General features: G+C 38.7%; 1 protein-coding gene across 3 annotated transcripts in view; it reads left to right on the top strand.

Moving 5' to 3' along the window:
• The window catches only part of STAG1 (STAG1 cohesin complex component), a 205,713-nt gene that overhangs the window by 174,404 nt on the left and 14,171 nt on the right, over positions 1-17,138 (top strand). For all 3 annotated transcript variants that reach the window (XM_075157939.1, XM_075157937.1, XM_075157938.1), the window contains exons 23-28: positions 3,539-3,631; positions 6,833-7,007; positions 9,336-9,475; positions 11,264-11,365; positions 12,932-13,080; positions 14,177-14,305. In XM_075157939.1, the coding sequence (XP_075014040.1) occupies positions 3,539-3,631; positions 6,833-7,007; positions 9,336-9,475; positions 11,264-11,365; positions 12,932-13,080; positions 14,177-14,305 (788 nt within the window). The remainder of the gene's footprint in view (positions 1-3,538; positions 3,632-6,832; positions 7,008-9,335; positions 9,476-11,263; positions 11,366-12,931; positions 13,081-14,176; positions 14,306-17,138) is intronic.

Genomic DNA, 17,138 nt, shown 5'->3' with positions numbered 1-17,138 from the left:
ATAGAGCATTCAGAGGCAAGACAAAGGCGAAACAGTTCTGAATGAGCAACAGCCAGACTAGCCAAATGCATAGCTATTACAAAGTGATTAGTAAGCAGAGGAATTAGTAGAGGGGGTTTAAAGAGGGATTTAAAGAACAACATAGTGACTTGGTGACTTTTCATATTTATATGGGCACAATGAAAGAAAGCACAAAATGCTGAAGGGAAGAAAAGGGTCACAAGGTGCAGAAGGTTGGATTGTGTTCCACAGTCGCGTTGAAAGCTAAGGGCTCTTGAACATTGTAAAGTTTATCGAAGACTTGGAGTTGCAAGGAGAAGGAAGTTAATACTGCAAATACTGCAAACGTAGAGGAAAGGCAATGGGAAAATAGGAAGAAAAGCACTGGGTTTGTTAGATGAACCTAGCAAAAGCACAGCATTTCTGCATGGCTCAATGGAAGAAACAAGCTTCAATTTAAAGCTAGAAAATAACCGAAGAATTTTAGATAGCCGTCTTGTGAACACAGTTGTTCAGTTACAGGTGGTGGCAAAGCCAATACAAGTCCTTGCTCTTAGTGGCTTATTCTTGTTCCTGCCATGGACTAGCTAAATTTGAAGATACGACACTGTACAGTTCAAGAAAGGGTTATTTTTATCCTGGGTCACTTTAGCAATCCAGTTCACAGTGTGACCCCATGGTTTTACCCTAGAACCAAGAGGACAGTAAAATTTTTTATACCAGTTTTTCTGCTGAAGCCAGCATATTAGGTAATCACACCTCAAGAGCCTTGGCTGTGTGCCTGAGAATGGTAAAAGACTTGAAAATCTAATTCCTTTTTTTTCTTCGCATTTTCTCTTTTAAAAAAAATTACCACTCTCTAGTAGTCTGGGGATTTCTCCAAATTTAGAAGAGTTCCAGATGGCTCTTGTTGCACTGTTCAGTGCGGCTTTCTTTTGGTGTCTATAACTTTTCAAAATGAATCTTTGTCGTGCTATCAAGAGAGAGGATAATAAATAATGCGTACCGACGTGTTACTCATTCTTTGACAGAAAGAAAAATGGAAGACGTGCTCATTCACGTTTTAACCTTTATATAGGATTTTTCATAGGTTTTAGTTCCTCTGTTGAATCATTAACATCTAAATGGAAGATAATTGTGATAGAAAGTAGGAAGTTATTAAAGTGATTGTAATCCCAGTGTTTAAAGCTGTAAATCAGATTACTATGTAGCAGTGAACTGATAAGCCTGGCATCAGTCCTACATAAAATCTTGGACTGGCTGATAGAGAACACAGTCAGTACAAGGCTGAAGGGCAGAACGAACGTGGCCAACAGATAAGACCGGAAGGAACAAACAAATTTGTTCTTGACTAGATTGCATTTTTGACCGATAAGGAAACCAGTTGAAATACCGGTTTCTGTAAGACATTAGTATCACATTGCATTTCAGGTGAATATGTGAATTTAATGCAATTCATATTCAATAGTTCAAAGCTAACTAATCTGTTAGAAAAAGATTGTAAGTGGGAAATCATCACACAAGGAGATAGCTTCTGATGCATTCCAGGAGAGATCTGTTCTCTTCTAAAAACTGATAATTTTTACCACTTATCAGGGAGGGTAAAGCGAAGGTATTTAAAATGTGAGTGACATAGATCAATTGGTAAACAAAACACAATTAAAAAAAGAAAGAGGCATTTTAATGCTGCCACATGGAAGGCTTATATCTCGGAACAAGAAGGCTGATGAGTGGAAAGCTATGACTTGGAATAGGGCAGAGCTGTCTTACAGATCATGTAATGGCAGTGTAATGCGGTGGCACAAAGAGATCCTTGGCTATATTATCAAAGAAAAATGTATTAGGAATAGGAAGGTGAGGTAGCTCATAGACCTTCAGTGTCTCGCTCTGTTGACAATTCCACTCCATTGAAAATTATAAGAGGTTCAGAGATTTAGGCACACTTGGGGTGCTTCGGCACACTTGCAGACCTGCCTTCTGTTGTGAACCAGTACAGGAAGAACATACGGACCACAAAAAGGCTTTTCAGTAAACAAGGAATAACAAGATCTTACGATAGGAAGCAGTAAGAAAAGCTAAAACTAGAAATGAGACACAGGGACTGAACAGCCAGCATAATTAAAAATTGGAATTTTTAGCAAGGAAAATGTTGCACGTACACTACATAGATTCTTTAGATTGAAACTGGATGTTGTTCGGTAGGGCACATTGTCTTCCATCTGAAAGCTGACAGAGGTATCACGGAGGAAAGTCTGCAGCAGCGGTAGGCCAGCAATCTCGGTGTGAATTAATGGCTGTTGTGATCCTTTCTTTACGTGAAACCGGTGATGGTGAAAACTGGGAAGGAAAAGATCTTTCAAGCAGTGGTCCCAGGTGCATGTGAGAAACGCTGTCATCTGCGGGGCCCTGGAGAACTGCTGGTGGCACGGGAGGAGATCTGGGTGCTGGGAGACAGACGGTACGGCAGGAGCAGAGGGGGCAGGAGCGTTTGTTCGTGTTACCTGAGCAATGCAGAGCCGCAGAATCCTTGAATCGGTGCCGACAAAGCTAGTCCTTTTCACAAAGCTTGAAGCTAATACGAAGTCCTGGTGATTTCTGGTTCTTGTTTTCTCCTTGATGTTTGCTTTATCACTACTGTAAAACCAAGTAACTATTTAAGTGTGCGCCAAGAAGCCATGTACATCTTCCTTACGTTTCTTGGTTACAGCAGAGGCAGTCCTAGCTTTTCACATAGGAGGGTTCTTTTTCTTCGGTAATTGATTTGCTGTTTCCATGTGGCTACTTGCTGTATTCTTATGATTATGCTCCAGTATCTTACGTTTTGTTTTGATTTGTTTTCACTAGGTTATTTTGTTATCCATAAAAAATAAGTATTCATCAGGGTACAGCATTAATTCCCCCAGGTCAAAGTATACAGCTTTCCTATTGAACCTGTCACTTCTGGTACCCACATTTAAAATACACATCGGCTGTCTCTGTAGCAAGTTGATCAAGAACAATCATTCATTTATCTTTTCCACCCACAAATCCTTCTTTTTCCAGATCAACAAACCTCCCTCCTTCTCCCATAACTCGTCAGATTTCTGTGATTTGCTTTCACATTTCCCATGTCTGCAGGCAGTCAGGATAATGTTTTTGTTGAACTTGAGACATTCATTGGTGTTTTACTTTTTTGTTCATGTTGATTTATCTGAGTACAGAATTCTTTATAAACCACCAGCTAGGCTGACCTTGATGTATTAAACTTTTTGCTCCAAAACATTTATAATTTACATTCAATATAAAATACAGACAATTTAACTCAGGAATGTATTGGGTTTTTATTATTATTTATTACAGGGAAATGGGGGCATTCCTCTGAAAATTAACGACTTGTTTTACTCCGTGCTCTATGAATAGCATATTTTTTCACAGCCTTTTTTGTTTGGGTAGTTTATAGGAATGAATGTATGAAATTATCACCATGTTTTTATTTTGCCTTTTCCTAGCAACTTTTTATTAATATTTATATATTATCCCTTTTTAATGTTTATTCTAGGAGGACTTGTTGGTATTGAGGAAAACTGTGAAATCCTTTCTGGCTGTCTGCCAGCAGTGTCTATCAAATGTCAACACTCCAGTCAAAGAACAGGTAAAGGAAATGTCTGTCGCATGCTTTTAAAAAAGTGTGTATATTAAACTGTAGTAAAACTCAAGACGACACTATATCAAAAAGTAAAATCATCTGTGCCTTCTCTCTAAATAAAACTGAACAAACACTCCGTAAGAAGAGCTGTATTAAAAGCACAGCTAATGTCAAATTAATTTTTATATACCTGGATGCTTAGGCTCATGTTCAGCTGTCATAACTTTAGGCATCTAACTCAATCACCTAAAATAAAAGCCTATTCCTTTAGACACTTACTGTATTAACAGATGGAAATAGGCACTTTTAGAGGGTGTTTGAGACGTCAAATGGGCTGAATCTTTCTCTGTATATTTCTGGATTTTTTCCCCCTGTTCCTGACTAATAGGGGGTCTACGGTGACTGCTTTCCTGCCAAGGCAAATGCCTGAAGCCTCGGTGGTGTTTCATTATTTCGTTATTCTAATAACTCAGTTAAATGTAGTGGTGAATACTAATTGTTGTGTCTCTTTCCCATTGTGGCTAAAGGGAGAAAATTGAGGCTTCTAGCAGTACGGGTCATACTACTGCATATTTTCTAGCAGAAAAAAAAGTTAATTCATTTTACAAAAATACTCTGAATAACACTAAGAACGTAGTGTCCTCTCACATAATGCAAAAATCATCACCTCACGAACAGTTATGTCACCTTGAGAAATCAGAGTAAAATATCTATTTAAACGGTGCCTTTATTATAGAAATACAAAGATCTGGAGGGGTTTTTCGATTCTCATCAATATAACCATTATAGCTTAGGCTGCTGTGCTTCCCTGCTTGTAGGCTGAAATAGCATTTCTATCAGACCTCCCAGGATTTTGCAGACTCTAACTAACTGGCCTGTGGTTTTTGCCTGTGTTTTTTAAAGATAATACTTCTTAAAAGACAGTTTTATTTTTTTGAAAGATAGCTCTGCTTGGCATTTACACTGTGTTCTGCAAGTTGATAAATATAAATATTAAAGGCTCGGAGATGTTGCTAGTTTATGTATTTTTAAAAGGCTCTGATGTGTCATTGTCTTCCAGCAGATTTAACTTCAGTAATTGTTTTTTAATATTCTAAGTAGTTACTCTTGGCATATTTTATTAATATTATATAATGTGAAAATATCATGTAGCTTCATGAAAATACCAACCGTTCTAGCTTAAGCTAGCACTAAGGTCTTTTCTGCATCAACAAATGGTAAACGATCCTTCCCATTACTGCAGTGTTTTTGTTCTTGATATATATTAACATGGTTTTATTCTCTTACTATTAATGGCCACAATTGTTTTTTCATTGGTAATTTAAACTTTTCTTAGCAGCTTCTTTGCAGTTCACAATTCCATGCAAGCTTTCAAACCTCAGCTAGACAAAGCTGTGACCAACCAGACCTAGAGACAGCAAGTGTCCCAATCAGAGCAGGTTGGAGTAGAGACTCCAGGGGTCCCTTCCAACTAACAGTTCTACGATCTTTTTAATTTTCTTCCTTAAAAAGTATATTTCTGCAAGTGCAGGACTGCTTCTTCATCCTGTTGTTTTACTGGATTTTTTTGAGAATTCTGTGTAAATCATATTGTCTCTCTACCATTTTGATTCTTAATCTCTACATTCTTTCCAGAGAAGATCAATGCACATATGAAAGGAAGGAAAAACGTATTAAGTGTTTATAGAAACAGGACTCAAACATTTCAAATTTTCCTAGACTATTTGAGTGAAATAAATCTCCTGTGACTAGACATATCTACAATATATAGACATCGGTATCTGAGTCCACTGCTGTTGGACTATTGGACAGAAATAAGCACTTTCAGTGCATTATTCATTTGCTTTTTTGTAGAGGTCTACATTAGGATGAGCTTAAATTCTAGTGAGTATCAAAAGAGTTTAGAGCAGCTGAGATCATCACTGAAATGAATCCCAAATACTGGCATCTGTCTCCAAAGTCCAAGTAGAACATAGTTTACGACGATTTGCATTTTGTTCTTGCCTAAGTATAGCTCATTCAGATTTTATAACATAATCCAAGAAATAAGCTGCTATGACGTTCAGCATTCACAAAGATTTCATTTTGGAGGTTTGTAAAGCAGGTTGCTCTCACTCACTACTTTTCCTTAGGCTCGGTTCAAAAATATGTTTAAAAATACATTTAACTATCTTTCTGTTCAGCTGTTTGTAGAGGGGGAATATAGGGCTGAATCAAAGCCTATATTGGATTTCATAGTCAGAGCTATTCTGCAACCTCTCTTCAGTTGGAAATGTCTTTGGCCGACGACCTGCCTGGGAACGGTGATTGACACTGCCCTGAGCGAGACTCCTGTAGGCTTCTGGGGGAAGAGGCAGCACATCCAGCATAGACCTTCTAGGAGTCTTTTTACACATTCATGCTTTGAACCTTCCTTCCTTACTCAGTTTTCAGAACCTGAGGTTAAAGAGAGAGAAACTAAGACGATTAAAAAGTACCTTCTGAAAGGTGCTCAGGTGTTGAATGTAACGCAAATGAGTACAGCTGGCTGTGACACTCGGACATAAGCCGTTGGGGAAAATAGTGGTGTTCTCGTGCATGAAAGTATACAGATAGCCCTTGAAAGAAATAAAGTTATTAATAGCTGCCTTCTTCCTCTGTTCTCAGGTAACGAGGGTATAATAGTAATGAGCATAAATCATTGGAAATTCTGCCCTGGTTGGCTTTTCTCTAAATTTGAAAGCTGTGCAGAGTTACTTGATTCTCTTCGCAGAGAATTGTTGATGAAATTCCACAAGGATTTCTTTGTTTACAGCTGCTTCTCTGTATTTTTGGGATCTGACAGTGACTCAGCTTGGATTTTCCCTCATAATGTTATTCATTTTTTTGCTTGCTTAGCTTTTCTAACTGTTTATCAAAAGAGGTGTTTATTCTTTACTACAAATTTGGCTACAGTCCTTGGATAAGAGGTAGATTTAGAGTTCTTTCCATGGAGAAGAAATGGAAGTTTAATATGGATCACAGTTCCTTACATAGAAATCAAAGGTATAACATTTTAAAGTTAGGGGAAACCCTCATGAACACTTTTCACAGCACACAAACAGCTACAGCTGAGTACAGTTAAAGGACATTTAATAATAGCAGGGGATATCTGGAAATCAGATAAATGGTATTTTATTTTTTACTTACTTACGCTTCTTACTGCATTCATTCTCTTTTGCCTTTCAGGCTTTCATGCTGCTCTGTGATCTCTTGATGATTTTTAGTCATCAGCTGATGACTGGAGGTCGAGAAGGTCTTCAACCTTTGGTGTTTAATCCAGATTCAGGCCTCCAGTCAGAACTTCTCAGTTTCGTGATGGACCATGTCTTTATTGACCAAGATGATGAAAACCAGAGCATGGGTATGTTTAGCTTTCATGTTTTCTACTTAGCTTTTTGTCATAACAGACACAGAAGAAAGAAGAAAATAGAATTTTCAGATCAGTTTGCTCAAATGTTTTCAGAATTACTCCTTCTTTATTTTTAGGAGGTGCGAATATGAAATACTCAATATTCAGTACTACTTGTGTTAAAGAAGAATAAGTACTTATGTTTAACTTCATAAAAAGAGATGTTTTCAGAAGACATGGGAGTGACCTCTAACTACATGCCATAAATCTGGACAAAATTATTCTTCCTTTACTGATCTGTATTTTTCTTAATATTTATTTCCAAAACAGTACAGTCTTAGTTCAGTAGCAGAATTCATTTAATATGGCTTCAAGGGAGGAAGTACGATGGAGCAGAGAAATCCTTTAGAGTTACTAAATAGAGTTATAGGATCCTGAACGCAAACCTTACCAGCAAAGCTCTAGGCAAAGAAGGCCTTAAGAAACTCCGTTGTTACTAAATAAACTTCTGCTCCTTCCCCAAAACAATCAAATCAAGCTCAGGACATCATTGATTTGGTTGGAGACTAGGAAAGTACTTGGGAAGGTATCGTGTATGCTTGCTTGCTTCCTTGCTCTTTCCTAGGCATCTGTGCCTGGCCACGCTTTGAGAGGCTGCAGTTTGAGGTGACCCCATCTCTACCTCCTCACAAGGATGACTTGACGTTTTTGGCTTTCAGTCACGGAGAGGCAGATTTGTCAATTGGGTCCGGTTTTAAATAACTGGTGTTGTAAATGCCTAAATGCAAGTACAGAGGTACCCAATTTCTGAATCCTAAATAGCTTTGGACAAGAGATGGATTCCCAGATAGTCAAACTATGTGGAAGAGCTGCTGAGTGCAAACTGCAGTGCTCTTCTTGGCACATTTTCTGCATTTCCGCTGTACTCGGTTACTTGTGTGTTAGCTTGACACATGGTTACTATTTTAGATCTTTTAAGATGGCAATATAGGGAACTAAGGTCTCAGAGAATGTTTTCTTGCTCTAAAGGTGCTTTCAGTCTTCTAGTTCCCTAGCTCCTCAGTAGCTAGCATCTTTCTTTGTTGAGGATTCCTGGGAAGAATACATTTTGAAATACACCCTCACCAAAAATCTATGTGCAGTTAATCATACTGTTTGAGTTCAATGTTCAGAATATTACATCAAGGATAGATTTTAGGAGGACAGTGTCTAATTTTTTTTGCTCTTTAGCAAAATTGCTGTTCTTTAACATCCTGTGATTGGACTGGGAAGATAGCAAAAAGATGGATGAAGATCTTTGTATGTAATCGCCATTCCCTAATGCTGCTTGACTCCATGAAGTCAGTCTGACCATTTATAACTTTTGGTATTCAGAACACATCAGTAATGATAAAAAGAAATTAAGAAAAGGAGGGGGGGAGGGGAGCGTGCTAATGGGCTTCAATTGTGTGGGTTAAAGCATCTCAGGATTAAAATGTGATGCATATTCACAGTCAACTCCACTGCTCGTAAGAGATTTCCTGTGATCAAATACGTGACTTAAGTTCTGTGGCTCTGTGGGGACTCTAAGAGCAAATGACTCGCAGTTGACACTATGTCCCTCCTCTGCCCTGCACAGGTCTGTACTTCTTCAAACTGGCTGGAAGATTCTCTCCACGAATAAGCTCTTCTAAATACCACAGAATATTTACTTTTATCACAACTGTTATAGCTGATTTCATTTTCTTATACAAATTGTGGAATATGCTTTTATTATATGATATTATATTTCACCTTTTATGTGTATAGTTTCATTTTCATTCACAGAGTGAAGTCTTACATGGGGACCGAATACTTATGACATTGCCATTCCATGTTAATGTTTCTTACAACTGATTTTTACTTCCTGTTGTTATTGATGCTCTAGAGCTAGCGATTGCGTATCTGAAAATCCAAGGCATGCAGGAGAAGTATTGCTGCTTCTAATTTTCTTCATGTGAGATATTTATAGCTTAGTCATGTTAAAGAAGCATCTCCAAATGTTTCAGAAGTTAGGCAAAAAGCATTCAACAAGTCTTTACTGTGGCTTTGCCCAGGGTAAAGAAAATAAGCGATTCGGTTCCATGTGGATTATGTAGACCTATTCAGGACTCCAGCATCCTTGGTCAATGGTGTGTCATATTCCTGAACTTTCCTAACATAGGCAGGACTCAAGAATTATCACCTTTCATTTTAGCTTCTCCTGCAACAATCCTTGCTTCATTTTAAAGAATTGATTTTTGCTAGAAGCTACTCTTCGGTAATGTTGCTTTATAACATAGCAGTTACTTATAAACATTTGATTGTTGTTGGTGCTTTCAGAGGGAGATGAAGAAGATGAAGCTAACAAAATAGAAGCTTTACATAAGAGAAGAAACCTTTTGGCTGCCTTTAGCAAGCTGATAATTTATGACATTGTGGACATGCATGCAGCAGCAGATATCTTCAAACACTATATGAAGGTACGGCTCTGTGAATTCTCATCTTCCTAACTAAACACAGATGGTAGTGTCGGGGGCCCTATTCCTCTCCCTTCCAGTGCAGTAGTTAAAGGTTGAACACTTTTGAAAGCTTTTCCAGCCTTATTTGATTTCTTGTAATAGTTTTTCCTTTCTAAATTAACCTGCCACTGAGAAGCAGTAAGCTCCGAACATCCTCTCCAATGCAGCAGGAGTGCCTTATTAAAGGCAGCACCAAGAGTTGGTCCTGCAAGGTGCTGAGTATTTCCAGAGAGGCTCCTCTCTACAGAGAATTTCTTATCCTGCTCCTCAAATTCATCCCTAGAATCTACAATAAGTTACCTGTTCAATGTCATATTTGACTGGGGTCTCCCAGTCTTGGCGCTTGCCATAAGGAAGCAGCTTTTTTTGTGAGAAAAGATTGTTTTAAACAGGAAAGCAGTAAAAAAAAAAGCTCTATATGATACCGCTGTAAGTGGGTATGCGTTAACTGTATGTCTTACCAACTTACGCTGCTTCCATGCAGCATTTAGGCCCAACGAAATTCAGGAAGACTTGCTGCTCAGCAACCGCTGCACCCTGTACTTGCCAGAAAACAGGCACCTTAGCAGTCTTGACGCTGCCAAGCAACACAAAGCCCCTCAGGTTGTACCACATGGCCGAGTATACCTCACCTGTCTCTCTGTAAGGCGGTAGTCCTCACAGAGATGACAATCAAGGAGGAAAACCCGGGGAGGGGAGCAGTCCTTTGCTATAGGTAGGGTTTGATGTGAAATATAACGGATTTAACTTTAAATCCTCCTTCCCCTGTGCATTAGGAGCACGCAGTACAATAGAATCCCCAGCGCAGACTCTAGCCCTCAGCCAGGTCACTGCTCAGGGTTAGCCTTGCTCAGGGATTTTTTTCCAGAGCAGGAGTTTCAAACCGAAGCTGTCACAATCCAGGTTAGTTTCCTACCTGCTTCTCTAGGTTGGTCTTCTCCTCTCCCCACGCCCCGCCTTCTCCTGAAACTGGGGGAGGGTGAGAGAAATTGAATTTATATTGGAATACAAACTGGAAGGATCTCTGTACCAAAGAAGGCAGGAGCAATATTTAAGAGGGAATGAAAATAAGTGGTTGCAAATGCAGAAATATTCATCAGGCTGAAAGAATACTGGTTGGAGAAAAAAAATGTATATTCTCAGCCTGGAAGTTTTAATGATTATACAGGCTTTTCTACCCAAATGGTCAGTACCATAGGCCCTGGTTTTCAGCAACTCTTCTTCTAACATAAAAGAAGATCAGCACTTCATACTGAGTGATTCCTTACTCAGCTTTCTGGCTTCAGTGAATTCCTTTCTTGGCCATCTAACTGACCTTGCACTGCACACGGAGCTTCACACCTGTGTGCTAGTGCCTGTTCACACCTGCGTGTTGAAGGGTGTGTTGGTTCAATGTAATCTTGTTTCTTAGAATTTGCAGCCATGGGTCACTTTCATAAAATATTTAGTTTGGGGTAAGAAATACTCTTTTGTTTGTTTTTCAACATATTTGTTACAAAAGATAATAACAAATACAGACGTTCCTAATCTCATCACTGGGTGCAGGCTACCAATCAGTTTAAATTTTGATATTGAACCATTGCCTCCCACTCACACAAAAAGTCTGGATTTGAGACTAGGTTTTTTGGCAACTGCTGCCTTTTCACAACAAGAATTACAACTAGTCTTTCTATCAGGAAAACTGTAAGAAATTGTGTAAGACGTTCAATTTAAAGATTTAAAGAGGGTTTTTTCCACATTTTTTCCTAGTACTACAATGACTATGGAGATATCATTAAGGAAACCCTGAGCAAAACAAGGCAAATTGATAAAATCCAGTGTGCAAAGACACTCATTCTCAGTTTGCAACAGGTAAGAATATTGATTTTTGTTAGAAATGCCTCACTGCAAAAAATACTGGACAGGATTTTCTCTGGTGCACTTTACAATGAAGGGAAAATACTACAGTTCTGTTAAGAGACGGAATGCTCCTCAATTCAGGCTGTCACTGTTCATTTGTCTCTGTAATCTCTGGCTCCTTAAGCCCACACTGGCAAAGTTTTGGTCAGATTAAAATGGAAGAAAGGGAGAGAAGAGCCTTGAAGGCAACTTGGTCCAAGCTGATTCATAGCATTTGTTTACTGGTACCTAGTGAACAAGAAGAATTAGGATGACTTTTTCTTCTTATAATTAGCTGGAAGTAATGCATCTTCTTTACATTTTGTCTAAATACGGATTGATTTTTTCAAACTTCAAGCTAATTAGCTTAAGTCTTCCAGTATTGTTAAATATGTTTTTTTTTCTCTGAAAAATTTGCTTTGTATCAACCATAAATTATTGGCTTGATGATGAAATCCATCCTTGTTCTGCCAACAGCACAAAGTGTGCGCTTCACTAAACACCATCTAGGCCCTTGAACTACCAGCTATATCCATTACATAGAGAAATTACTTCTATAAATTAAATGTTTTCCAATCAGCTGGGCCTCCCCAAATTCATTCCAGGGCACTAAGGGATTTCCTGTGGCAATCTGGAAGCTGAGAGATATCTGTGAAAACTTGAGAAAAACAGATGTACCTCCAGAAGAATCAGCGAGTGTCGAAGTAGCTCCCATCTTTAAAACCTGGAGAGAGGAAGAAGCCAGGAGCTATAGATCAGTCAGCCTAATATCATTTCATGAAAAAAAAAAAATTAGACAAGCTATTTGCAAGTGCTTAAGTGATAGGTAACTGCCAGTATGAATTTGTCAAGGAGAAATCATGCCAGATTAAGCTGCTTTCATTAATTATATGGTAACAGAGCTCGTGGATATCAGAGGAACAGTAGATTTAATGCAACTTGATTTAATATTGTCACTGACACTGTCTCCCGTGATATTCTCATTAGCAAGTTAGGAAAATGTGGTCTAAATGGCAATACCAGAAGAAGATACAGAACTGATTGGAAAACTACTGAGTAGTTCATTATTGTACTGAAAGGGCATTATCAAGCAGGCTTTGAAGGTGTTTACCCTTCAAATGTTCAAATATTCATTAAGTCTTAAGTGATGGAATAGCAATTTTGCTTCCTAAATTCAAAGATGATGTTGGTCTGATGGCTGATGTAGGTATTTTAGAAAACAGCGTAAGAATGCAGAACCGTCCTGATGAGTTGGGAGAATAATAGATGCAATTCAATGAAGGTAAGTGCAAAATTCTGTTTAGGAGTTATCGTCCGCACAAGTACAAGATGGGGGACAACTGGCAAACAGCAGTTACACAGAAGGAAGTCTGGGCACTGAAGTGGATTAGAAGTTGAATATAAGAGAACTCTCTTACATCTCCGTGAAAAAAGTCATTGTAATGTCCACTCCTAGCCGTAACCGCTTAAGAACAAAACTCTTTCTCAATAAAAGTGTTTTCTAGCTCACAGGTTTTAACCATTGAATTCTTTCTTTAGCTGTTTAACGAGCTTGTTCAGGAGCAAGGTCCCAATTTGGACAGGACATCTGCCCACGTTAGTGGAATTAAGGAACTGGCCCGTCGGTTCGCCCTCACTTTTGGCTTGGATCAGATCAAGACAAGAGAGGCTGTGGCCACACTACACAAGTGAGTGGTGGTAAATAAACTAGATTTTTATATTACTTCAGATTAAAACTTTTGCTCAGCCTACCTTTTCTAAAGGCACGTAATCTTAACAGGTCCTGGAATAATGATTTTTTTTTTCTAGTTTATGTAGAAAAATGCGGGGGGGTCCTACATGTATGTATGTAAGAAAGAAGAAAAACTAGCTGCTACCTAATTATTTGTTGGAATTTATTGGAATGGCCATGTTTTATCTATCTCAGGTAAAGCCACTGGTATTATACATATTTGTGCGGACTGTATCTAACAACTGTAGATAGCTCTTTGTACCACACCACTGCGGATTCTGTAGGCACCAAGGGCTTTTATAAAAAGATATTCCAAAAATATTTTGGAAATCTTTTTCTTTTTTTTTTAAAGTGGATTGAAGCTTTTTATGTAACTGCTGCGTAGGAAAGTGTAGAAAGGTGCTGCTGAATTTAAATTATGACTTTCCCATGGCATAAAAAGGTTAAGATATTAAAGTTTGCTCTCTCAGAGGCTAAGTCATTAAGACTAAGATTAGCAAAGCACGATCAAAATGCTACCAGACGTTTTCCTGGGCCAAGCAAAAGAGAAGTCAAGACATGCACTGGATAATGTGGAAGTAAATTGTTTTCTTTAGTCTCAAATGATAAAGCAAAGATAAGGCAGAGATGCATGTATCAATGTACTGGTAAGTAAATTCTCTTCTCAGACTGCTGATGCAAAAGCTGTATCTTGTTATAGCTTACATGTTATTCTTATTGCAAGCTTCCGCTTCCTGCAGAAACAAGAAAGAGCCAACTGGCTATTCCTGCTAAGGCGGTGGCTTTCAGCTCCTGCCAAGTTTTTTAGATTGTGGTAAATTCCTTCTTACCATGTGACTGGCAATATGTTGTCTTTGAGATTGAATCCTCACAAATCGAGAGGGACCATTTGATTCCCCTTTGTCCAAAAGCAGCTGTTTGCTAGTTAGGGAAAAAAAAAAGTTATGATGGGATATAAAGATACCAAGAATTTCATCACAGTTCAGATTTTGGGCAACATTTTTAAAATTTTGTTACAAATGTCTGAAAATTTTAATATTTCTTTACTGCAGAGATGGCATAGAGTTTGCCTTCAAATATCAGAATCAAAAAGGACAAGACTATCCACCTCCTAACCTTGCTTTCCTTGAAGTGCTTAGTGAATTTTCTTCTAAACTCTTGCGACAGGACAAAAAGACTGTGTAAGTAATGCTCCACTTTCTTCTGTGGGTTTTGCTGGCTCTGTTAATCACTGTAGGTGTGTTTAAGCTCTCTGCTTGGAGGTTTTCAGAACCTAATGGGGGCTATAGGAGGTCCCAGTGAGACACTTCACATACATAGTTATTCATTGTTTTGTATTTTAAAGTAATAAAAATAAATGAGAAAAGGACAGTCAGATCCACTGATGAAGTGAGCTTGAGACCTCACAAAACAATGTTCCTTAAAATTTCCCATGGGGCACTGAAAGTAAAAAACAATCTTTTTTTCAGGCCAGAAGAAAAAAGAAAGGAAATCTTAGCAAGTGCAGGCCTGTAAACACTGCAGTAACATCTGTTTCTGTTAGATATTTACATCAAATGTAAACATGTATTTGTTGTTTATTTTAATGTATTGAGTTAAACTGGGAAATAAAGGTTTGTCAGAGCTTCTGTTACTGGCACAATAGGATAGAGAAAGAGGCTGGGAGAGGACACTGTTGTTGGTTAGGACAGAGCAGGGTGGTAGAGACTTAGCAGGCTAAAACAAGCAGCCTGAGTTTGATATGGTGGGTAATTACTGCAGGTGAAATACTGGGAATTAAATAAAACAGAGGTATTGTTGGTAAGATCTGATTAAAGAGCAAGAGATACTGGTTTTTGAGCAACATTTGAACAGACTGTCAAGAGGGGCTGCGGATATCAACAGAATTGGCAAAGAGAAAATGCGTTATTAAGAGCAAGTTCATAGTAAAGACATGTTGTCAGCATCACTGCGGAGATAACGCTCTACATTTCTAATACGTTATGTAGCAAATCTCCTGGCTTTGGCCACAGCGCAGAAGTAGTAGGGGAAAAAGGAAGAGGACTGCAGTCAAAAATCAGCCAAGCACTATGTGCCTCGTGTAGAACTGAAGTCTTTGAATAACTGTATGACCATTTTAAAAATGCAATTGCCAGATCTTCTGATTTATCGTTATAAATATCTTTCCAGCCCTTTTTCTGACCAGAATGAGTATAAGTCATATATATCTACTATAACTACCTCAACTGACTTTCTGTCAAACTTCTCTGTAGTTTTTCTGTGAAGACATTTGTTTTAAAGGACTTTTCTGTTAGGGCTAACAGTTACGAATATTATAGCTTTATCTGTGTTATAAGAAATGCATCTTGGTTAACTTTCTATAATTTTTAACATATACACACTTGAACCAATTTAATTTTTTTATTGTATCAATAATTTGTCAATTCAGCAAATACAGTTAAATGCGCTTGGGAATTAGATGATCCGGTTGGGCTAGCTTGGCACTCAATTTTTGAAACTGCTCTTCATTGTTACATCCTTGAATCTTGTCAACCTCTGTCCTGTTCTTCAGGACAGGACTTAAGGATAATAGGATTTTATGACTGTCTTCCTAGATAAACTGTAGGCTCTCCTGCATCTGTTAGTTTAAGTGCCGTTAGCCTGATTCCTCTTTCATGTAGTGAAGCTTATCCTTCCTGTACAGTCATCCCTTCCACAAGTTTCTCCAGTGTCTAAAATTTGAAGCTACATCATTCTGTACAGTTTACGTGACAACTTAATTTGACCTGTTCCTATGCATGAGATTCAGTACTTCAAGAGATCTTGTTCCTTCGCCTTCTATGTTGCCATTTAAAATTTTTTCTCGAGGGTTCTCCCACTCATTGGTGCCCACATAGACAACCACTGGCTTCTTGCGCAGGACTGTAAAGAATGCTGTGGTGGAATCCATTTCTCCTGGTTTTATCTGTCTTTATTGTAGTTATCTGTATCTGAGCTATTTACTTTAGATGAATTTGAAGATCAGTGAAAAGCCATCGGTCCTTTAGGGCATGATTTATCTGATCTGTGCTAAATTACTGCTTTAAGATGAGTTCAGACATGCCCTAGATTCCATTGGCTGTGGTGACTATGAAAAGAGTCAGGATAACTTGCTTATATGTAAAGATTTCTTTTGGAGATATCTACATTCCTTCCCTTGAGAGATCTGTCATGTTTGCGCCCGCCAGGCAATGGCTGCATTGCCCGTGGTGCTCCGCTGACATTACATACTCGCTCCGCTCTGGATAGTTGATTTGCCCTTCGCTGTAGCATGACTCCTCCAATCCACAGGGACCTCTCCCCCTCCCTCCAAAGGGGTTGCCCATCAACAGGAAGGTACGTGACCACCATCTGGTGGAGAAGTCCTGTCTGCAGGATCATCTACGTCCCTCCCTGGCTTGATCTCCTCCTGCCAAGTGACCGTCCCTAAACTCAGCTGTTGGTCTGGAGGCAAAAGTGCTCTAGAATAACCCCAAAAGTCTCATGAGCATATATCTGCCTGTCTCCCAGAAGTCCTCCAGCTTGGCTTCCCAACCCCAAAAAATGAATTATCTACTTGGTACGTCTGCGTATGTCACCTGCCCTTGGTGCAAAATACCATTCCTGTCATGGTTCAGCAAGCACTGCTCTTTTGCAGGGCTTCTATTTCCTTTCTGCTTTACTGCTGGCTTTTTTAGTTGGAGGAGAAAGGGGAGACGTTTCCAGTTTGGGAATGGGGCGGCAACATTGGTTTAATTTAGTTTTCCTATCCTATTTATTTATTCAGCTTCTTGTTTTATGAGTAACCTCCAGAGTCAGTGATAGCCATTTATGGATTTATTCAAATCTATGGATTTAATATAAACTATATGTTTAAGGTGCCAGGCTCTTACACTTAGCAGAGAAAGATTTATACTAGCGCAGTTACAAACACACAAGGCAGATACAGGCAGGGAAATCCTGAGGAATTCATCTGACACAGTATAGAGGTGAATTGCCTTGTGGAGGCATTTATTT

Source organism: Calonectris borealis, chromosome 9 (assembly GCF_964195595.1).
Source record: "Calonectris borealis chromosome 9, bCalBor7.hap1.2, whole genome shotgun sequence".
NCBI classification, from domain to species: domain Eukaryota; kingdom Metazoa; phylum Chordata; class Aves; order Procellariiformes; family Procellariidae; genus Calonectris; species Calonectris borealis.
This window is presented reverse-complemented; position numbering and strand designations above follow the sequence as displayed.